The 24398-nt window shown below is 45.7% G+C and overlaps 1 protein-coding gene across 1 annotated transcript in view; it reads left to right on the top strand.

Annotated features, from left to right (window-relative positions):
* Positions 1-18627, top strand: part of LOC126544594 (ubiquitin-like) — a 34764-nt gene extending 16137 nt beyond the window's left edge. The window contains exons 5-8 of the mRNA XM_055077761.2: positions 2178-2233; positions 2442-2496; positions 6131-6323; positions 18482-18627. Of these exons, the coding sequence (XP_054933736.1) occupies positions 2178-2233; positions 2442-2496; positions 6131-6222 (203 nt within the window). The 3' untranslated portion in view covers positions 6223-6323; positions 18482-18627. The remainder of the gene's footprint in view (positions 1-2177; positions 2234-2441; positions 2497-6130; positions 6324-18481) is intronic.
* Positions 18628-24398: the final 5771 nt, after the last annotated feature.

The raw sequence follows: 24398 nt of genomic DNA, 5'->3' as shown, positions 1-24398 counted from the left end.
GTAGATCGCCAAATGCAGAAAAATCTCATTCAATTTAAATACATACATAAAATCGCAGCGAAGGCGGATGCACGTCAGGCAAAGAAAGAAAGCTGGGTGAGGTTCCTCTCTGGTATAAGTTCATGCACACAGGTGGCGAAAGCGTGGAATGGCCTAAGGCTTAAAGGTCAGCAAATCCATCCGTTCCCTCTGTTGAACGACCAAGGGAATTCTTAGAAGAGCAAGCAGACTCCCTAGGGGAGCAATTGGAGCATGTGTCAAGGTCAGTCTACTACTCGCAGTCCTTCACGAAGTACAGACAAATAGAAGAATGTAAGGCATTTATGCGTAAATCACCACAAAATGCACCATATAACCGTCCTTTCAGTATTGCCAAGCTGAAAGCTGCCTTGATCACATGCAAGTGCTCTGTGCTGGGACCTGATAGAATAATGTATGACATAATTAAAAAAAGTACACACTGATACTCAACGGATGCTACTCACACTTTTCAACACTATTTGGGCTGCTGGATATCTTCCATCCGCATGGAAAGAAGCGATTGTGGTTCCCGTTTTGGAGCAAGCTAAAGATCCTTCGGCAGCGGCAAGTTGCCGTTGTAAGCTCTTTGAGAAAACTATGAATCGGGGACTCGTACATTTCCTTGAACTGAACAAAATGCTTGATCCCTATTGGTGTAGGTTCAGAGAAGGGCGCTCTACAACCGATTATCTTGGTGCGCATTGAAGGAAATATCCGTGACGCATTTGAACACAAACGATCTTACTTATCCGTATTCCTCGATATGGAGAAGGTGTAAGACACAACGTGGCGCTACGGAATATTGAGAGACTTGTCGGGAATGGGCATCAGTGTCAATATGCTAAACCTGATAGAAAGCAGTTAGTCCAATCGTACCTTCCACATCAAAATCGGCAATGTATTGTTAAGTCTATTTATACAGGAAACTGGTGTACCCCAGAAAGGCGTGCTCAGCCGCACACTCTTTATCATTAAAACCGACCATTCGTTATGGTCGTCTACTTGGACAACATTCAAATAGGCTTCAAATCCTGTAACCTCGCAGTGTGTAAGACACAGGTACAGCAGTGCTTGGACAAGGTGTCTAAGTGAGCAAACAAAAATGGATTTAAAGTAAACCCCCACTAGAGTTCTTGTGCTATTTGTACAAGAGAGTCCTGGTTCCAGATCCTCTTGTAAAACTGTGTGGAGAACAAACACTTATCAACAAAGAGCACAAATTTCTAGGTATCATACTTGACTTTAAGCTTACTTCCATTCCACGCAAAATATCTCAAAGTGAAATGTCTAAAAACAATGAACTTACTGAAGGTATTATCTTCCACATCCTGCGGAATCAACAGGAAGTGTTTAATGAATCTTTATAAGAGCCTCCTTCGATCACGATTAGACGATATAAGAGCCTCCCTCCCTGATCACACTAAGGATGCTGGGTCCCATCCACTGTAGGTATCTGCCTGGCCACCGGCGCTTTCAGAACAAGCCCTATTGAAAGCTTACATGTAGAATTGAATGAGTGGTCACTCCATCTGCAGAGATGATCCATCAGCATCACATATTTTCTCAAGGTGCACCCTCTGATATTGAATATCCGTGTTCTAAAACTGTTAACAATCCGACGTGCAGTGCACTTTTCGATAATCGACCCTCTGTGAGACAGCCTTTTTCACTGTGTGTGAGGGAGCTTAGCATGATAATAGATGTCCCACTCTTCGAGCCACGCTATGGGCCATGCCGCACGCCAATTGACACAGGTCAAAATAGCAACATCACTCGTGTACTTCAGTTGGCTACTGGCACAGCTAATAATGGCTGTGATACTGACTTTTCTAGATAGCACTAGCTCTGCACGATATTTGTCATTTCCAATTACAAACTGGCACATTTTTTAAAATCCTCGAATCTAAGCCGACCAGGAGTTCGGTGTATGATTAGATGGAAAAAAAAATCTATTGGTCTAGATTCAAATAAATACGGTAATTCATTGTTTCACTTAGAACTCATTACCACTGACCTGGTGCTCTTTGGTTATACTTGGCCCTTGCACCACAAAACACTATATTCATCATCATCAACATTGAAGGTTGCTATTGGATCTGTTGTTTTGACTTTGCACTGTCTTAGCATTATTATTCTTTTTTTTTTTCTTGTCGCAGGTTGCCAAGCGGATCTTTGTGAAAACTCTCACTGGCAAGACCATCACCTTAGAGGTGTGTGTACCTGCCGTTGCTCCCTGCAAAAGTTTGTCATCTTGTCTGTGATGAATCATGTACCACACATACGCACTTACCTGGTGATAAATGCAAAACACCGAATCACTATATGCAACTTCTGAGCGCTTGTTGGCAGTGTTCTATAACCTGTAAAAAACTGCATAGTCTTGTGACCCCTGTGCTTTTTTCTCCCCACCTCATTCCTAGGTCGAGCCAAGTGATACCATCGAAAATGTAAAGGCGAAAATCCAGAACAAGGAAGGTGAGTTCTGCATGTAAAGAAGCGGACATGCTACCTTCACAGTGAGGCTGTTAATGATACTAGGGGTGCTCACAAATGTTACATTTCTCGCTATTTTCTGATAAGAGTATGCCATCGACCATAGTCACATAATTAGTGAATGTGGGGTATGTTCGGGACAAAATGCAGACAAGTTTTGAATGGTGTATGTCTCAATTACGGGTTCAGTGAAAATTGCTAAGCCATAGCCTTTGGCCTGTTTAAAGAAGTTAGAAGAAACCCTTAAAGATGTGCTCTATGTTCTTGAAAGGGTCATAAACTCAAACAGTCAGTATTTTCAAGAAATGGTTACTGTATATGTGACATTTAGTGAAAGCTTGAAGTGTGGTATGTGTGTTTCAAAATAATTGCTAAATACTGGTCTTCACTAATTAGAAGCATTGCAAATGGTTGCCGAATCCTTGGTTTTCCCCTATTATCATGTGGCATAAAGGGTTCATAGGTGGTTTCTCCGATGTCCTCAGTGAATTAAACAAGGCACCTTGTTTATGTTTGCTGAATGTAATGATCAGGTAATGGATGATGTGTAGGCAAAATTTGAAGTGTGTGGGTTAATTTGCGGCATTTACAATGAATTGCATATGCAGGTGGTCTGGTTTCTTATGGGTGTGTCTTACAAGCGGCGAAGAATTTAGCTGGTTCCCCTGGCAGAACGACAAGATCATTTCTTGAGAAAATGGGGGGAAGGCTACTGCCGGTCTCTGCACAAAGTTAGATGCGTGTGGATAAAGTGCAGGTTTTGCGGGGAAAAAATCTGATCAAGTGTTCGAAAGTGTCATACAGCATACAACTGCTTTCACATAGGCTTGCCAGTGTCCCACTTTTTTTTTACTCTCAGTTTATATTTTGTGAATATGGGGGCATTGTTAAGTGCATTGTGTGATGAAACTTCAGTGTTCCTGGCCTAATTAGGAGCATTGCAAGTAACTACTGCACCCTCTCTTTTTTTTTCTTGTCCTAAAAGGGGTATGACACCCAATCTTCAATCACAATCTGCATTGTGTGAGGCAATCCTTGTGTGTTCCAAGAACATGTTGCCGAAATTTTAGCGCATTCAAGCTAGCATGTAATTTGTAGTTGCATGTTTTTTTTATATTACACTCTAACTGCATAACAGTCAAGCAACACTGGCACGCTCGCGAGCCTTGATGTCACAGGCTGCATGCTTGCCGAGCGAGCATGTATGTTCCTGTGAAGAATCGGCGTTTCAGCTGTGCGTGCATGCAGGAAACTCTGGTTTGTTCGGATTACCATTGGAATTTTTCGACTTGCAGCGGCTGAAACAATGCCATGGCAGCACCTATGCAGCGCTGCGGCGGCATTGTTTCAAAAAGCAAACGAAGCAAGGAGTGCTCCGTATCGTTGTTCAGTTTCCCCAAGTAGCCCGCCAAGCGTAAAGCTTGGGAGATGAATGTTGGCAGGAAGGACTGGCACTCATCTGACGCTTTTTTGTTCTCGTAACGCTTCATGCTAGACAGCTACAGGATGATTTGCACCTGCTCGCTGAGTTTGGGATACCCGTGAAAAAGCTGAGGTTGCAGCCAGGCGCGACGCCGACCATGTTCGCGCACCGACCCATCCGGCAGGCAGTGCCCCGGATTATTTGATCGATATTGGGTGCAGTAAAGGAAGTTCAAATAATGTTCATCAAAGCATACATCGCGCTAAATCCTTGCGCTGCACACACGTGTGCTGGATTTTGTTTACATATGCTGCACAGAACTACAGAGGGGAAAAAAAGAACTGGTGGGAACACATGGCAGCTTAACAAAATTGTAGTTTTGTTCAATACAGATCGGAGAGACATGATTGCATGGAATGTGGGCTAGCAAACAATCTACGTGCATAACAGTTTGCATTGTGCGAAGTAGCACCAGACTTCGTCTTCCGTGAACGGCTGGCTAAGCAATGCTGCATGCATGAAGTAACAACAGTGCGGAAAGGCGTCGGCAGCATTTCGCGCAACACCAATGTCGCCATCTTATGTTGACCACGTTTACTACGCTGTCTTCGTCCATGGCCTCCACGATAAAGGCACGCCAGCTGGCGTGTGCACATCTCCGAGGCCATGTTTCGACACTGAGCTGGTAGCGATGAGGTCGAAGTCAGAATGCCTAGCACCATCGCTGCTTCTGCTGCTCAATGATTCGTCGCTTGCTTCATTACGCAAAGTTCACATTGTAGGAGACATTGCACATGATATCTTGAGCAAATACAGCAACAAACGGCAATTATGCTCCGACTTCACGTGGTGCGGTGGCCAATTTTGTAGCAGGCGATGGCTTGGTTGCATGCAGCGCATGACATTACACATGGCTTAGCAATATGGCGGTGGGTGCCGGAGGGCGGGGCTTAGAGCCGGCAAGTTCTAGCTCATATTCCAGCTCACATGTGTAGCCATAATAGACTCCCTACTACAATTTCTCACAAGAAATCGCAAAATGGTGGGTGACCGTGTCATACCCCCTTTAATGCATCATACAAGGTTCGTAGTGTGTTTCCGTGGTGCCCTTGGTGAACTAAACTAAGCACCATTTTAAAAAATTTGTGTTTAGAGACTGATTTTGGGGAATGTGCAGGCCAAGTTCAAAATGCGTTCACTAAGTACAGCATAAACAGTAAATTGATCCTGCTGCCCTGGTTGAACTGCAACAGGAACCACATATGGCAAGAAAAAAAAGGGGCAGGTGTGTACACTGTGGCCAGTTTTCTGGTGTATGGACAAAGTACTGCTTTTCTAAGCATTAATTTATGAATTTCTCGTGCCATTCATATAATGGCACCATTTTAATATATGTGACTTAATTACATGCAACTTAATTTCTTATTGCAACTGTACAAAAGAAACATCTTTGCTGGAAATACGGTGATTCGGCAGGGTCGCAAAAGCCTTGTTTTGTGAGACGTTGCCAGTGTACTGAATGTGAACAGAGTTGTTGGGCAGTGGTCGACTAAAGCAAAGACAAATGAGCTCCCTGCCTCCTACCAGTAATTTGGAATGCTGAGGATACAATATAGGTTCATTTTGTCTGCGTTCTGCTCTGATCACGGTACTCTGGCCTTGTGAATGCATGGGCAATTAACAAATGCAGTTAGTTGTACAAAGGACGAAAGAACTCTGATTTAACATTGTACTCAGCTGAAACGATTAATGTAATATATGTGCTTGAAAGGCAACCAGTATGTATGCAGTGCTGTTGTACAGTTCTTGAGGCTCGGCCACATTTCGAGGCCTTTGCCAGCATTGCATTACTAATTAAAGTTCGATCATATGGACTGTGAATTGCACCTTATGCAGGTAAGTGTGCTGGTTCACGCATGACCACCACCTTAGAGCCTTTCAGCTTGTGTTTGAGGTATGATAAGACGGTACAGGACGGACATTGGTGTTTCACTGGTGGCATATTAGCTTTGTGTCGAAACCTTCCAATAGGTCCACCGAGGTTAAAAGTAGTCCTTGTAGAAGGAACTTCAGCCATCGGCTTTCGACTCTTCCTTTGTAGTTCCTTTTGTCACACAGCAGCAGGGATAATTCCTGAATCGTGACACATGGAGCTTGAGATGTGAAGTCTGCGGCCCATCCCATTTCGCGCAGGCATCCCACCCAACCAGCAGCGTTTGATCTTCGCTGGCAAGCAGCTTGAGGATGGCTGTATGCTGTCTGACTACAACGTCCAGAAAGAGTAGACACTGCACTTGGTGCTGTTGCTGTGCGGTGGAGCCAAGCAAAGCACAAGAACAAGAAGCACGTGATGAAAGTCTGGTTGGCTGTGCTGAAATTATGCAAGGTGAGCATGTCGCAGCATCTTGCATGAATGCTACGTTTGTGCTAAGAGAACAAGTCTTCTGGAGTGCCCATTGAAGTATGTCGGGAGGGAGAAACCATTCACAAATTCCTGTGTGGCTTGCCAACTTTTAAAGGAAAACCTAAAATCTGCCAACTGTTGGGATGAGCTGTTTGATATGTATTCGGGTGTGTTCCAAAACTTGGAAAAGCCAATAAGGATAGAAGGCATAAAAATGCCAGAATCCTGATAGGAACCATATTCTGCGTAAACTGCTTTTATCAGACACTGATTGGCTGAGCCCAGTTGGCAAGACACTCGTTGCTCCAGATGCCACGTGGTGCAAAAGGTGAAAGCATCCCTTGAGTTGATCAGCCAGGAATGAAACCTCCAGGTGGCACAGTATTACAAACCGCATTAACTCCTTCCATCAACATTGAATTCAAACCAAGCTTATCCAAATTTCTTTTACCACAGTATTACGAAGAAAGTTTCTCTTGCCATTTGCTCGAAGTGGCGAAACAGCATCTGCGCTTGGTCAAGATTGTGGGCAGATGTTGCTAGATACCATAGATTTTCTCACTATATTATTCCCTAGAGGGAAATCTGGTGTGACAGTCTATGGGAGTTTTCTAACAGACGCTGTGCCGTCATGGGAGTGATGGTACATGGGTGTGCGAGGCTTATGTTGGCTGGTGTTGCATGAGGCTTTGTCTAAAACGTGGATATGGCTACACTGATAACGCATTCTTGTAATAAAATCTTCACAAAAGGTTTTCATTCACCCGTATTACCTCTTTCAGTGACATTTACTCACCTGCAGTGCATAATCAAGTGAAGAAAAATAAAAACAGATCACAAACTGTTGCAGAGCAAGCGCGAATCTTGTCTGTTCTCCAACTTTAGCGGCGTGCTAATACTTTTTATGTTGATATAATTTTGCATGCACTCGCAAGTCTTCATAACTAAACAAAACATTTTTATAGTAAACTTAAAACCCATTTTCTTACATGCTGTTTTAGTTGGAAACGAATCATTGTGGCAGATGGAACGGTGCTAGCCAGGCACTTCAAGACGTCCTGCTCTCCAAAAACGATGTCAATCTGAAGTCACAATATGCCGGCGTTTAAATGCATACCACAGAGCGGCAACGTCAGATTTCCCTCCAGGTTATAGAGCCAGAAGCTCTATGCTAGGTACGATTGGGTTGCTGTCTTAAGCCTGCGTGCATGCTCTGTAAGGCACTCATTCACACGTCTCCTGATTTGGGCAACGTAGATGCGTCCACAGGTGTAGGGAATCCTGTACACTACCACACAGGTGCGTAGAAAATACTTGGTGTGGCCGTGTAGGCCACATCTGTACTGTTGCCACCTTGTAGACACCTGTCTACGTTTGCACACGCCCGGTCTAGCTTGTTCTTTCTCTTTAAAAAATAATTATAAATGAGACAACTTCGCTGTCGTACTACCTTTAGTATCTTGAATCCACAGGTCTGGGCTGCCTCCTTTTTAATTTTTTTTTTTCATGTCTTGTAGAAGCTTCTGTGGGTTCACTATTACCCACTAGGGATACCCTGCTTGCTTGATCCTCGGTACCTGTTCCGCCATGCTTGAATTCATCTGGTGCACACACGACTTGGTCAAAGCAGCTAGAAGGCACAAGCTAGCTGTGCCATTCTTCACAAGGTTTGTGTGCGCAGAACGGGTGGGTTAACAATGTTTTCTTAGATCTGGGAATTACAGCTGGCAATCATCGGAAATTTTGTGGGGGAGCTTCAGGACTCCATTCAGAGAGCTTTCAATGCCTCAGTCTACTCCGGCCCACCAAATGCTGCCGAGGACATGGGTGACTGTAGAGGCTATGGAGACTCCCGACTGCTGTATACAGCGTTTGGACCCATCCTGTACTTCTTGATTGAAGATAGCACTCTAGAAGTTCTACAAAAGCCTCCATTGGAATACGTAATTTACTTGTAAAGGTAGATTCATCGTCTTTCGCTCTTTGCACAAGCTGGGTGTGAGGGAGGCAGGGAGTAGTAAAGGTCCTCAACATTGTTGCTGAAGGCCAGGCACTCCTTATCCTCCTTGAACTGAAGCCATTAACTTGGTCACTAGTGTTCAAGTATTCAAGATGCTTCCGCAAATAATTTATCATCATCCCTTGCCATGTCCTGTCCTGCAAAACTATTTTATGAAGAGGCATAGATGTGTTGGGAGGCGAGTACGCACGGAGCAGTCAACTGGTTTTATTTTCTTTTGCTTCCCTCTCATTATTGGTCAATGCCTCGTTTACTAGATGCCAGCCGCGTAGCTCGCTTTCCCATTGCGGCGGCGGTTCCCTTAGTTGAAGTTAGTTCAGCATAAATTCCGTGAGGCGGCGCTCGTTGCCTTTTCAACTTCCAGCGGATGTGGCAGTGGCGGCTGAATGCTCCGCCGGCGCTTTATATGCGCGGGCGTCTGTTAGCGAGCGTTATTGCGGGCCTCCGAGATGGCAAGAGACGCCATGGTAATTTCAGAGGCCGCAGCACGTGATCTAGGTTGCAGACGTCTGCCACAAGCGGCGCTCGTTGCCTTTTCGCAGAGGAGAGAAAAGGGAGAGGGCCAGGAACCGAGTTTACGGACAACACGGCTGCCATCTAGTAAAGGAGGCATTGTATTGGTGGAGCGTGGCGGGGTGTGGGGGAGAGAGAAAAACTGGCTCGTAGGTGCGCTCGCGGCTCACTCTTGCCTGCACGTTGTGGCCTGCTCGCGGCCGCTACAGCACTCTCCCCCTAGTGAGTTGCCAAACGGAGTGATAAAAGGTCCAGGCATGTAGGGGCTTTTGAGCACCATCCGCTGTGCGTACTGTAAAAACCCGCATATAATACAAAGCCGCATATAGTACGAGGTGAAATTTTTGGGACGCAAAATGGAAAAAAATGTTTTATCCGCGTACAATACGAGTTACGAAAACTCAAGGAAAACATTTATTTAAATTGCACTCCGCACTTAAATTGCTGTCACCCTCAGCTGCACTCTCTTCAGATAGTTCCTTGTCGGGCATATCTTCCCAGAGGTACTCATCCTCTGTGCCATTGAGCGCGTCCAAGATGCCGCACTTATTGAAGCGTGACGCACAAGGTCCTCTGGTATGCTGGCCCATGCGTCCATAATCCACTTGCATAGCGTGGCTGGCGAAGCCTGCTTTTGCTGCCCGGTCAATGTCACTGCGGGCTCACCTGAGTGCATTCAATCTCCATAACACCACTTGACCGCATCGTTGAACGACTTGTTCATGCAAACACCTAAAGGCTGCAGCTGAGACGTCATCCCACCCGGGATAACGAGTTCAGTGCCAGATTTGCACAACAGCTTCTTCACTCAGTCGGCCAAATGGCAACGAAATGCATCCAGCACGAGGATGGACGGGAACGACAACAGTGCGCCGGGCCGCCTACACCAGACGGACTTTATCCAGTCAAGCACAAGATTCTCCTTCATCCAGCCTTTCTCATGGCATTTCACGACCACATTTTTTGGCAGCTCCTCACCTTTAGGCACTGTCTTGCACTTGAAGATGGCATAGGGCAGGAGCTTGCATCCGTCTGCCCTGCACGACAACATGACGGTAACTCGCGTTTTCTCGTTGCCAGTGGACCGGACATAAGCTTGTTTAGAGCCCTTCTTGTGCACGGTGAGGAGTGATGGCATGTCCAGATAAACCGTCATTTGGTTAGCATTTCCAATTTGCCCTATCTGGAAGTTCTTGGACTTGCGCAGTGAAATGACGGGGCACGGGAAAGCCACAAGCAACCCTTTGAACGATTCGGGCAGCTTTTGCGAAATCAAAGTTCGATGGCGTAAGGAAAATCCAGCACGGCACATGTAGCGATAAATCCAGTGCTTGCTCGCTTTGAAGGCTGAGCTCGGTAGCCCTTTTTATCTTGCAAGCTCTTTACTTGTTGCCTGCATAAGCTCCACACTCACAGCTAGATGCGTGGCTCACTGTTGGCGTACGAACTCCGTCAGGGTGAGTTCGATTTCCAGCAATGTCCCACTCTTCGGGCCGCGAAAGCCCCTTCGCATTCGCTGCACGCGAAAAGTGCTTCCTTCTGTCGACGGCACCCACGAATGCTTCCCTCGTTCACGCCAAACTGCCTTACAGCAGCACTGTTGGCAATGTCTTGTGCAACTAAAATAACCTTTCTCTTGAAAGCAGCCGAGTACTGTTTTCGTGGTCCGGACATCTTGGTCCTTCAATGCAGAATAAAAAAGACTCCCTTTGTGAAGTGTGGTTTGCACGTGTGCTGCCAAGGCGCGCACTCAACAACAAACGATACTGTTGAAATTTTTGTTCGGATCCACATATAGTGTAAGGCGAAAATTTGGGACGCTAATTATAGGGGAAAAAAAACTCGTATTATACGTGGGTTTTTACGGTATTTTGCGTGAGCACCTCTGATACTTTTTACGTTTGATATAATTTTACATGCACTCGCAAGTCTTCATAATTAAAGCATTTTTTTAGAATAAATTTAAAATCCATTTTTGACATGCTGTTTTAGTTGGAAACGAATCATTGTGACAGACGGAACGGTGCTAGCCAGGCACTTCAAGACGTCCTGCTCTCCAAAAACAATGCCAATTCAAAGTCACAATATGCCGGCATTCCCGCACAAACCACAGAGCAGAAACACCAGATTTCCCTCTCGATAATATAGCGAGAAGCTCTATCCTAGATATGACTGGGTTGCTGTCTTTAGGTTATTTGCGTGCTCTGTAAGGCACTCATTTGCATGTTTCCTCGTATGGGCAACGTGGGCGCGTCCGCAGTTAGAGAATCCTGTACACCACCACACACATGCATGGCAAATACTTGGTCTGGCCATGCAGGCCACACGTGCACTGTTGCCACCTTGTAGGCATCTGTCTATGTTCGCACACACCTGGTCTGACTTGTTCTTTCTCTGGAAAAATAAAGGTTTTTAAATAAGACAACTTTGCTGTCGTACTACCTTTGGTATCTTGAATTGACAGGTTTGGGCTGCCTCCTTTTTCATTCTACTTTCATGTCTTCTAGAAGCTTCTGTGGGTTCACTATTACCCACTAGGGATACCCTGCTTGCTTGAGCCTCGGTACCGGTTCCACCATGCTTGAATTCATCTGGTGCACACACGACTTGGTCAAAGCAGCTAGAAGGCACAAGCTAGCTGTGCCATTCTTCACAAGGTTTGTGTGCACAGAACGGGTGGGTTAACAATGTCTTCTTAGATCTGGGAATTACAGCTGGCAATCATCGGAAATTTTGTGGGGGAGCTTCAGGACCATGTGGTCCTTGCTCGCTGAAGTCTTCGCAGACTTCTCACATAGCAGCTGCTGTGTGTTTTTCATCGGTGACCACTGGGCAGTCATTGGTGCACCTGAATATTTTTTTACGACTCCAGTGAGAGAGCTTTCAATGCCTCAGTCTACTCCAGCCCAGGAAATGCTGTCAAGGACAGCGGTGACTGTAGAGACTATGCAGACTCCTGAGTGCTGCATACAGCGTTTGGTCCCATCCTGTACTTGTTGATTGAAGACAGCACTCTAGAAGTTCTACAAAAGCCTCCATTGGAATACGGAATTTACTTGCAAAGTTAGATTCATCGTCTTTCACTCTTTGCATGAGCTGGGTGTGAGGGAGTGAGGGAGTAGTAAAGGTCCTCAACATTGTTGCTGAAGGCCAGGCACTCCTTATCCTCCTTGAACCGAAGCCATTAACTTGGTCATTAATGTTCAAGTATTCAAGATGCCTCTGCAAATAATTTATCATGATCCTTTGCCACGTCCTGTCCTGCGAAACTATTGTATGAAGAGGCATAGATGTGTTGGGAGTGAGTACGCGCAAAGGAGAGAGACGACTCGGCGGCGTGGATCCCAACTGTCAACTGGTTTTATTTTTCTTTTGCTTCAGCCCGCATTGACACTGTTCACCCTTCCCTCTTCTCATTATCGGTGAAGCGTGGCGGGGTGTGGGGGAGAGACAAAAACTGGTTCGTAGGTGCGCTCGTGGCTCACTCTTGCCTGCACATTGTGGCCTGCTCGCGGCCACTACAGCACTCCCCCCTAGTGAGTTGCCAAACGGAGTGATAGAAGGTTTAGTCATGTAGGGGCTCTTCAGCACCGTCAGCTGTGCGTACTGTGAAAACCCGCTTATAATACAAACCCGCACATAGTAAGAAGTGAAATTTTTGGTACGCGAAATGGGGCAAAAAAGTTTTATCCGCGCATAATATGAGTTAGGAAAACTCGAGGAAAACATTTATTTGATGGTGATGGTGATGATAGTGATGGCACCTTTTTTTTTTTTGAAAAGGAATTGAAGCAAATTTAGGGGTGTGATCTTTACGCAGGGTAAATTTTCTTAAAAAGAAATCATCCCGCATTTGCTGCAGAATGCATCAACAGGTCAACAAACAGGCGGCTGCCGCTGTAACTGTGTGGGACATCAAAACAAAAATGGCAGCCAATGGAGCAAGCCGAACACACCGAAAGTGATATTTTTTTCTTGTGAGTACATAACCTGCATTGAAGCAGTTTCTGCTGTATCAGTAATGAATAACATCGTTAATGTCAGCAAGTTTGCGGCAGTAACATAGCGGTGCTCACTTTGAGAGGACAGAAACAGAGATGGGTGGGCTCAGCTGTTGCAACAGAAACACATGGCAGGCATGCTGTGAAAACTGCGGCATTTGTCTTCATTCACTACACTCCTAATATTGCACATTTCCGCTAAGGTTGGGCGAATATCTTAGCTGTGTTACAAGCGCCGGCATATGAATAGGGTACACGTCTAACTTTATGCAAATGTGGCTAGCGTCCTTGCCACTTGCGATTTGTTGCGCTCCCACGAGTGCAGGCGAGAGGAATTGAAAGGTGCCTTTTTTGTTGTTGTTGTTGTTGACCACAACCATTATAAAGCGTACAAATAATAAAGCCAAGGCAAGTTTGGTTGTAGATTCTTTTTTTGTTTTTTTTTTTCTTGGAAGTGCAGAAAGTGATGAAAGGAATGAAATGGGGCATCTGCTTAAGAATCTGTTTGGTGCGTGCAGACCGCTTGGCAAGTCTTGGAGTCGTTCGCGTAGCCTTCGACAGATGGTGAGCACTATCATCATCAGCTAGACTTGGCACACAACATATTGCTATGCCAAGTTCGGGGTGTGATCATTACGCAGGAAAGGAAAAATAAAACGAAAATCGAATTGCAGCTGCCATGGCCAGGATTCGATCCCGCAACCTTGTGCTTAGCCATGCAACACCATAGCCAAGAAAACCATAGCGAGTACTTTATTTACTTGCATAATGATCGCCAGCAATTACACTAGAACCTTCAACGAGTCACGTATAAAAGCTGACTCTGCTACTTGTCTCTCTCAAATTTTTGCCTCAATATATCACAAAATGAAAATATGTATAGAGCTGCAGTCAAATTTTGCCTTAGGTAGTATCGTAATTGTCGGTGAATTTTTTAATTTAGTAAAACAAACTGCCAAGAAAAAAAACTTAATCTGAAAAGTAGCCTGTGTTCCTCTATTCGAACATATATATATGTATTCTATGCTTCACATGTGAAGCCTCCACAAGGTTTTGGCACACCGCACAGATGCTCGCACTAGCTCAGCCGTTGCAGTGTTGCTCCTGGTTAAATCTGTTGATCGCTTCTGTCACTGTGCTGGACACTGGGCAGTGAGGCCCGTTTATTCTTCGGGACACGATTCCAGATTGTGGCCAGTCGGTGTACTGCTACGTGCTTGCACCGTCATGCTCATATAGCCCTGGTAGGTTTTGTGGTGGAAGCTGCAGTGTGAAACAGTCATTGTTGCAAAGAAGTCGGAAAAGGATGTTGCTGCCTCACCTATGTTTAGAAAGGGCCTTCATTGCTGAGACATCCGCCTCAAATGGCGTCATTGAGGTATCGCTAGTCACCCTCGGCTAAATAACTTCGCTCTTAGCGCATGCTACATGCGAACATGTGAATGGAAGCTTGGCACAGAGCACGTACTCCCTGCCTTGGTCCATAGCATCACTGCCCAGCAGATTGAGCTTGCGTTTTGTTGTTCACTGCGATGCCAAGCACTTCTTCACTTTGCTGGGCACATGCTTTGTGGTCACTACTTCCTCAGCTGAAAAGAAAACAGATCTGGTATGATGCAGCGATTCCTGTTCCTTGATTTTATGCTCTTATCATTCACTGCTCATGGCCAGCTGATCCCATTGCTAACAGGCGGAACGCCACTCTGACCGCTGACGAAGCTTGAAAGGGAAAAGCATCAGAAACGGTATCACTACAAAATCTTAACCCAGTATTGATGCAGTCTGTCCAGCACTCGAGAGATGGGTCGACAGGGTGTCCTCCCTGATGTGCTAGGTTGCAGGTCCATACTCCGATCTAGTAGAACCAGTTGGCAATGCTGGGAGTGTGGCATGCCTTGCCACCCTATGCATTCCATGGTCGCCTTCATTGCTTGCCAAACACATGAGCCTTGTTGAGACAATCTCCAGAGATTTGGGCATTGAAAGGAAGTCGTTCAGTCAAACAATGTAGTCGTGAAGCAAGGGGCTGGATGAACATGAAACAGCGTAGCAATCAAGCAGACGCCAAGAAGCTCAGCTGGCAATGTGAGTGCCAAGAAAAACAAAGTTGCCGGGCCAGTATGGTGCACTCTGGTCAATCACCTGCTTGAAAATGACCTTCAGAAAAGGCATGACAGCGTCTGTTCATCTCCACGGCAAAGTACACACAAAAAGCATCAAAACAAGCTTAAGATGGTGGCTGCCATTCATAGCATCTGCATGTTGAGAGTGCGCGAATATCAAACATATTGGCCTATATTCAATCATTTTGCATCCACCCAGGCATGCATAATGGCAGTTTCAAAAATGTTTTTCGATTTCGCGGAAATTCTTTCTTGTATAAATTTTCAGCTGTAAACATGTCCTAGACTGTCCTTTAAGTTCTTGCAATGTCTCCTGTGTTTATTCATTTATTCAAATACCCTAAAGGGCCCCTACGGGCATTACATATGGTTGTTACAATAAATCAAGATTACAGTTCACATTTAAACAGATAATGCATGTTAACATAAAACAAACAAAAAATCTGAAGAGCAGCACATCGAACGTCATGCTAGCCTAAAACAAACCCATGTGCACAAAGAACATCAAAATGGGGTACCACCTGGACCAGTTCACGGCTGCAGCACCCTGTCATTAGATTGAGCTGTGCAACAGTGGCCCCCTCGGAACCGTGCCATCATTTCAAAAGAGCAGGGTTGGTTCACACGTTTTCTGCACCCTCTCAGCTGTCGGTTTTAACTTGGTGCAGATGTACTGTCGAGAGCAAAGGCAAAAAAAGAAAAAAATGTAATTTCATCTAGGACAGCCGTGCAGTATGATTTTCTTAATGCATGACGCTGGTCAAATGGTCGCACATAGGCAGTACTACTTAATTTCAGCCTTTATTTATTTTATTTATTTATTTCATACTGCAGACCTAAAACAGGTGCAAGCAGGGTGGTTAAACACAACAATATTACAGTGCATTATTCAATCAAGTAAGGTGGTAAGACACAACAGTAATACAATGAGTCAATCAATTGAAACAGGCAACAACGAGTTATTCCAGTCTGTTATAGTTCGGGGAAAAAAAGAATACTTGAATACATCCGTCCGTGCAAAATAGGGTGTTAGTGAATTCGGATGATGGTGTCGAGTAAGCCTAGACGTTGTACTGAACAGATACAATGCAGGATTAATTGATAAGTCTCCATTAATAAGCATGGTAAGAAATTGAATTCTTAAGTGTTGCCTTCGCTGCTCAAGGACTTCAATGCCATTATCACGCATTATTTGTGAGGGGGAATCGTAGCGAGAGAATTTAGAATATATGAATTGTACGGCTTTTTTCTGTACCCTTTCGAGACATTTAATATTTTGTTTAGTAAACGGGTCCCAAACAACACATGCATATTCAAGTTTAGGTCTAATTAATGAATAATAAGCAAGCAGCTTTACTTTAGGTAGGGAATTTCTAAGTTTATGTCGCAAAAAATATAATTTACGCAAGGCAAAAGAACAGATATTATCAATGTGTAAATTCCATGATAAGTTGTTAGTAATTGTGATGCCCAAATACTTATATTTTGTTGCTTCCTGCAAGGGCAACGAACCTAACGTGTAACTAAAGGTTAGTGGATCTTTCTGACGAGTGAAGCGGAGAAAGACCGTCTTTTCAGCGTTAAGCCGCATTCCCCATGTTTTGCACCAATCAGTAATGCCAGCTAGACAAGCATTTAAATCAGTTTGATCATTGGTTGAAGTGATTTCCCTAAAGAGCACACAGTCGTCAGCAAACAACCTTGGGATGGATTGAAGTAGTAATATCATTTATATAGAGTAAAAAAAGCAGTGGCCCTAGGACACTTCCTTGAGGAACTCCTGAGGTGACCGGAAGACAGCCAGACTGTTGCTTATTAATTTCCACGAACTGGCGGTGATTTGTTAGGTAGTTTGTTATCCATGCGATTAATATTTCAGGGAGCTCAAGATGTCTAAGTTTTAGTATTAATTTGTCATGTGGAACTGTATCAAAGGCTTTGCTAAAATCAAGAAATACAGTGTCAATTTGACCATTTTTACCGAGGCATGAGGCGAGTGAATGAATTACGGTGACAAGCTGTGTAACTGTTGAATAGCCTTTTCTAAATCCGTGTTGAAAATTAGTATTGAATGTTTATCTAGAAATTCGTTAATCTGATTGGCAACAATATGTTCAATTAGTTTGCAACATGAGGATGTTAATGATATTGGCCGGTAATTTTCTAACAATGAACAGTCGCCCTTGAATACGGGTACAACTCTGGCTACCCTCCAGTCATCCGGTAATTTTCTAGCAAGCAACGAAGCATGAAATATAATAAGAAGGAACCTTGCAATAGTTTCAGCATAACGTTTCAAAAAAATGTTCGGAAGGTTGTCAGGACCGCATGAAGATTTAGTTTTTAAGTTAACTAGCATCGAAACTAAGCCAGGGTATGAAATAAAATTAGCTTCGGATGGGTGAAACGTTTTGTCTCTAGATGAACTAATGCCAGAGTTAGAAAATACACTATGAAAATAATAATTGAAGTGACTCGCAATTTCCCTGTGATCGGTAATGATTGAACCATCGATGCAGATTTGTGCTACTGGCTTCTTTTTTTCGCTCATGTAATTCCAGAACTTTTCAGGCTGTTCAACAATAAAGTTGGGTAGTACTATATTGAAATAGTGTTCCTTCGAGGTGCATACTGCACGCGCAAGGTTTTCTTTCATTTCTTTAACTCGATCAGGTTGTAATCGTGTTTTCTTTAACCTTTTTATCTTGCGGGTCATATGGATAATATCACGTGTCATCCACGGTGTTTGTTTGCGGACTAGTTTGTATTTATCAGGCACAAATTTATCAATACAGAACTTACACATGTTTTTAAAACGGTGCCAGAGTGCTGTCACATCACTGTCGTTAAAGTCGGTGAGACATGTTTCCATATGTTCTATTATGGCTGCATCATTCGCGCGTGGGTAGTCCTTGAAAGGTTTGCCAAGGTTGCGGAAAAAAAAAAATTTTAGCAGCACCTCTGGTCCCCAAACTTTTGCTCTCGGCCGTACAGGATTGTATGTGCAGGCAAAGCACACGTGTGCAAGTGCCAGTGAAGTACGCTTGCTGTGCCTAAGTAAATGCGGGGTATTTTTGCCGCAGAAGCCGACCATAGCTGCGGTCTGGGAACTCTCAAGCTTGTGCACTTTACTTGCACAAAACTAAAGAGCTGCACCACGTCTGCTCTTCGGCATTTGTTTTAGACTGTCTTATTGTACCTGCACCTCTAAATTAAGCTGCACAATTTCTTAACTTCTCGTGCACCGTTGTGAGCTGGCTCAGATGGTGCAGGTGAATTGATTGTACCTAGTGTGGTTTAAAAAAAAAAAGTAAAATGCAACACACTGGTGTCACGTAGAAAGGAAAAGGAAATTGTAGGTGTGTACATAAAAAGCACTGTGAGAGATGATTAGTGCAGATTGAGGCAATGTACGTACTTCAGTGCTCTATTGCTTTGCCTTTTGGAGTGTGTAAGCAGTGGTTTTTATTGACAATTTTGCAGGGGAACGAGAATGGCAAGATCATTCGCCTGAGGCCTGTGGAGTGGGTGTCATGGTCGTGCACTATGTCTACAACAAGCCCAGTGAGGAGTAGACGACGTCGTGGCCACCCGTTGCTGCTTCGTGTAAAATAAAAACCCACGCCAAAGACCTTGTGTCGACTTTTTCTGTGTAGTGGCATTCCGTAAGCCATTGTACGGGGGATCTGCAATGAGTGAGCATCCTGTAACCCACTCAGTCACTTAATGCTTCATTGGGGCTAGCTTGAATAATTAGAATACATCACAGCAGAGGTAAGACTAATGACAGAGCTCATGATTGGCATAGTTCACAATTTCTTGGCAATCATACTTTTGTGTGTGAGCTGTTGTATATTTTATTTACCGATCTTTCATTTACTGTGCATAGATGTTTGTTTGTGCACTGCTTCACTTACCTCGTGTTGTAATAAATTGGTCGGCAGCACTTTGTCTCTGCTTGTGTGAGCTCTGCTGTGCTGTATTCTATCAGTCGCACATACTGTGCCATACCTGCAAGAATTAATAGCTTAAGTGCAAAGTGTGGCGCAGTGTTGTCCTTGTCCACACTTTGCCTTCATCTTGTGTTGTTGGATCCCCTTCAGCGTGCACCATGTGAATGCGGTAAGTGTACTCAACTGATCTTGTGGCTGTACCCTTTGTAATGGGTGAGTATTATGTTCAAATTGAAGGGAAATTTTTTTCAATACAGAAAAAAAAAAGAATGTAAAGCTGTCCACCACTTGGAAAGGCATCTTCTCATCACCACAGTCTCCGGCAGCTTAGTCGGCAGCACACACCTTCGAGGAGCTTAATTGTCTCCATGGCCCACAGTAGGAACGGTAGCCACCCGACTCACGGTGGCATTGACCAGAACATGCGCGATGTTGATCGTGCAAGGTGGATGTATAGCATAAACTGGTCAGTAGCCGAGATAAGCAAGAGACGTTTAGGATATGGGCGGAAAAAAAGGAGAAGAGACTGATAGGATCGCATCCTTCACATGCATGCGTAACTACAGTTAAGGTAGATTAGAAGTGTTGAAGAAACAATAATGACGATACGTAAGTAAAATGCGAGACTGAAAGCACGTGTGGCATGCCTGATTAGCTCGAGCAGAGTAGGTGCACGAATATTTGTCGCCGCCCTGTTTCAAAGGGGATCCCTATATATAATCGCATCAATAACGGCTTTATACGCTCTTTGCTCACGCTTGATAAGCGGTTGATAAGAGATGAAACGCCCCAAATCCTCAGTCCATTCGATTCGCGCGTGATTCGCTGCACTTGCTTGCTGACCCGGTGCATGGCGTCATGCAGACGAGGCTCGAGCGTAGCTCTCGGTGATGTTTGCCGACGTAGCGAGCGTTTTCGGTGAACGTGGAAGCGTTCCCCAACCTCTTCGACAAGGTTTCAACACAGCCGGAATAGAGCGGCACATTCTTTCACATCTCTCGCATGTGCTTCGTTATCCCCGCTGCCAAACGTGACCTTCGTTCACCTTCCAAAAAACGACCTGAAGGAAGCGTTCAGTGAAATAGCAAAATAAAAGCTTGCGGAGTCGGTCGGCAACCCGCCTGGGATTCAATCATTGGTATTTCTGGCAGAGAACGAACCCACTGCAAGACCAACGGCGGAGTCCGCGAAACGGGCACCGTCAGGTTGAAACTTTGATTGCATCGACAACGGTGCATAGAACATTCCTTCCTATAGTTGCCGTTCGATCGCCATTCTTGACCCTGGGTGGTGTTGTCGGCTTGAGGTATACTGAAAGTACCGCTGCACGCTTCCTCATCGATGAAATTACGACCCTGTGTTCGGCAAACAAAAACCGTACCCACAACTTTTTGTAACGTTGCCCCTGCGGTTATCTGTCTAACTACACCGCAGTGCTCCGGAGCATCGCAGTGCACCAGCGTAACTCACTCAACGGTTAACATTCCAAGACGTGATATTTCAAAAGGCCGCTCGCATTTCAGCAACTTTCAGTTAGCAACGTCGAGTGGTTACGCACTTCTAATAATCTGCATACTTACTGCACTTATTCGAAACGTTCCTGTTGCGTTATAGCAGTGTTTTAATCCTGACCGCTAAAACGCAGCAAAGACGGTGCGCTTAGGTGCCGTAAATACGTTTGTTAATAGAAGGGGCTTACCCCTTCGACCTTGCTAACTGAAAGTTGTCGAAATTCGGGAGGCCTTCTGAAATATCGTGTTTTGAAATGCTGCCCATTGAGTTACGCTGCTGCACTGTGGTGCTTTATTGCATTGCGGCGAAATTCGATTTATGGCCGCAGGGGCAATGTCCAAAATTCATGCACATGTGTTCTCGTCAGGGGCTTAACTGGAGAAGGGGGGGGGGGGGGGGGAGAGGGGCAGGGAGTCCTTCACAGGGACCACCAGTTGCCAAAATTTTGCATACACTGTATCTTTCCTGATATTGCTTATCTCGTCTTCCTTTGCTCAAGCCTTCTCTTCTACAAGACCACCTCAGCTATCCCTGTGCAGCCCGCCCGCTTTGTCGGTCGCAAGATCTTGTTGTGAACGGTTGAAAATAACATGTTTACGATCGACCGCTTGCATCCCGTCCTCCAGCAATCCCTCAATAATCCGCGCCGTCCTTACCAGTTGAATCAGCGGCGCGTATCAGCTATGATGCACAAAGGTTGGCGGAGGGTACGAACGATCGCTACTTGAAGGTTCGAAACAGTATTACAAGCTACAGTGCCGCCAACGTGCGTGCGTGTCAATCTTCTAAGTACGCGAAAAGGATGGCAGATTCGCGCTGGTGCTATTATGCCCCTCGGGCCTCGAAGTCGACATTAATACGCGCGGCCGATCATCGAGTCTGGACTCCGCGTATACATGGAAAATGAAATCAGTTTTTTTTTTTTTTTGCACTCATTCGCGAAGTGGGAACGCGGTAACAGCGCTTCATTCATGCGCAAACAAGAGCATATAGTGTGCTTACCTTGAGTAAATTATTTTTAGTATTTCAGGTTAGTGTCTGATCACGAGTAACATTTCATCGTGCGTCAGCTGGTCCGTTCACGAAGTGACGAACATGTCGCAGACAGAGTTGCACCAATAGAAATTTAGAGGCGGATGCATTGAGGACGGTTGCGCTCGCTTCGAAACAACATTTGCAAGATATGACTGCATGTCCGAGCGAAATAGACGACAAAGCGAGCCAGCGAACGAGCGGGGCGACCGCACGTTTTCTTTGAGAGTGCTCCACTGCCGCATCTAAGGTCTAAACCTTCGCACTTTTAAAGCTCACGCGAATTAGCACGTACGCCTCAAAGACCCATGGTGCTGTCGTTCGCCTAAAAACGCGCCCCATAACTCGCTTTAGCGAGAGTAAGCACGTTTGTTATCGGGGGTGACTTTGTATCGCAAATCCTCCGGCCGTCCGTCAACGACGAACACGAACGAAAGAGGCAGACGAAGCTATCCGCTCTAAAGAAGGCTATAGCAAGTAACCACAAGAGGCAGAGAGTTGCTTTAAGGCCCGTTATCAAGAGCAAGCGCTCGAAACCGCGTGGCAGTGCCCCGCCATTCTTTTTCGTTCGTGATTCCTGTCCAGGAAGGCGCCGAATGTTATCATTATGCAAAAAGGTGAGGCGTGCAGATAGGACACAAGAGAAGAGAAGTGGACAACACGAGCGTTCGCATTGTCCTCTTCTCTTGTGTCCTGTCTGCACGCCTCAGCTTTTTGCATAATGAATCCTTACCAACTAGCTCAGCTTTCTGTCGTTCTAAGAGTGTTATCAGCCTGATTTTCTTTCGATTTTGTCGATCCGGGCTTTGCGAATCCTCCTGGAGCATTTTCGCGTTGTAAAGGAAGGGAACCTATAACCACTAGCACGCACGGAAGCCATATAACGTGTCTCTCAGCTAACGTTGGCCACGCCGTTAAAATTAAAAAAAAGTAATAAAAAAAAAAGAACGACGCGAAGGCGGAATTCGCAGAGGGGAAGGAGGAGGAGCCCGACAGGACGCGTCGATGGGGACCACGGAACGGAGACACCGACCTAACAGGGACTCCTTAGCCATCTTGATGACGCTTCGTCGTCATAGGGACGCTTGATCGTCGGTTCGTTCGCCTTACTACCGGCGCGCCTAATGCGTTTAGATATCAGAGCAGGGTGTTCTGGGAAATCCAAGAATCACGCCACCTTGTCTTGTCGGCTCCGACAACGGCCTGTCTAGGGACAACTGGGGCGGCCGTTTGAAATTCGACGAGACTGGCTGCCGGCCTCCTCGGGTGCCATTTTTAAACCGTTGGCATGTTTGCGAATAAATGCGCGTAGCCGCGCAGTATTTCGCGCGGCACGGGATCGCACGCGTCGCTCGAAATTGTTCGAATGGTGCGTTTGGAGAGGTTTGGGCGGCGAGGTCGCGAGCCATGCTCGCGGAGAAATTGAGTGCGATCTTCGGCGCGCCTGAGCCTCCTCGCTTGTAATTAATTGGAGTCCGCTCGCTGTCAGCATCTCGAGAAGCGCTGGGCTGCTGCGCAGCGCGCGAAATTTACCGACCATGGGCCATCATAACCTTGCCAGATCGAGGGCGGACATTGCGAGGAAGAGACCGATGCCGTGATCGAGTGACAGACACCCGAAATCGCAAGAAAAAGACGGACAGCATTTTTGGCGGGAAGAAGCAGGCCGGCCGAGCAACGGAATTCGACACTGTGGGATTTTGCGCGTCGTCTGACATTTGAGTGGCCTCTTCGGGTCGTTTTTTTTTTTATAATCTTGGGCGCGCGAACAAGGACAGACGTGGACCCAGCTGTACAAGCGACGAGTTTCAACGCAGCCTAACCCAGGTGAGAGTTAGTTAATTACGTGCAAATGCGACATTCCGCAGCGCGTGTAAAAAGAAAAGTAAAAGGACTGCACAAGGTCCTGGCCTGTGACAAAAGGGACGAAAATCGCAAGAATATATATTATTAGCAACGGTTCAGTGGTTCGATCGCGGGTTTGGATGAGCGCGTTATCCTAACTGTTTGCCGTTATCAGCTGTTACGTACAGTCGCGATCAAAAGCTTGGAGACCAAAGTTGCTGCGATTCTCCTTTTTTTTTTTTTTTTGTCTTCGCAGCTTGGGCATTCCGGATGAAATCAAGAGCGCACGCGTACGTGTTTGTTAAACGAATTCGAGGCCACGGAGCTGGCTTGAATATATTAACATTTTCTTGCTGGTGCCGCGGTCCGCAACGTTTTTATCGCTACTCTAAGCTCGTTACGTATTAATTGGTGTCTCCGCTAGTGTATAGTTTGTTTGCCGTCTGTTTTGCGTCGGCGCTTCGTGAAATCGGTTGCATTGTGCGCTGCCGTCCAAGATGGCGGACCTTCGCCGACGGTCGCTTGAACAATGGCGGCCGCCTTGTCCGCTGCGGCGGTTTTCGGGGCATGGCGCGCCTTCCTGCCTAGCACGTTCGGACATGGCCGCGCCGGAACGCGTTCGCTGTGATTCGAACAACGCTTGTCGTGGAGTGAAGCTGTGCGCATCCGTCTCGTCGTCACTAATGTCTGAACATTTCGAACCGTTTCACAGTTACGTTTACCGCGATTTCAAATAAAGGCGGTCGGCCGCTTCGGCTCAGTCGGCTTTCGCCATCTTCGTTTATCTGCCGAGGATTCTGCTTCTTCATGATTAACGTAACCTTGCTGCGTCTGTCCGTGTGAAATGCAATCGGTTGCGGGCGTATAATTTGCGCTGCTGCTTTGGGTCTGAATATATGCGGGAAAATTTGTAAGTGCTTCCTCTGTGATCACTCACGACTGCTGGTCGTTTATTAACGAACGATCATGTCTTTTCACCCGTAATAACTGCAAGTCTGCATCATTCTCGTAAAAGCTTGCCATCGTACAAGCTCCGGGAGAAAGTTTATTTCATTTGA

Source organism: Dermacentor andersoni, chromosome 10 (assembly GCF_023375885.2).
Source record: "Dermacentor andersoni chromosome 10, qqDerAnde1_hic_scaffold, whole genome shotgun sequence".
NCBI lineage: Eukaryota > Metazoa > Arthropoda > Arachnida > Ixodida > Ixodidae > Dermacentor > Dermacentor andersoni.
This window is presented reverse-complemented; position numbering and strand designations above follow the sequence as displayed.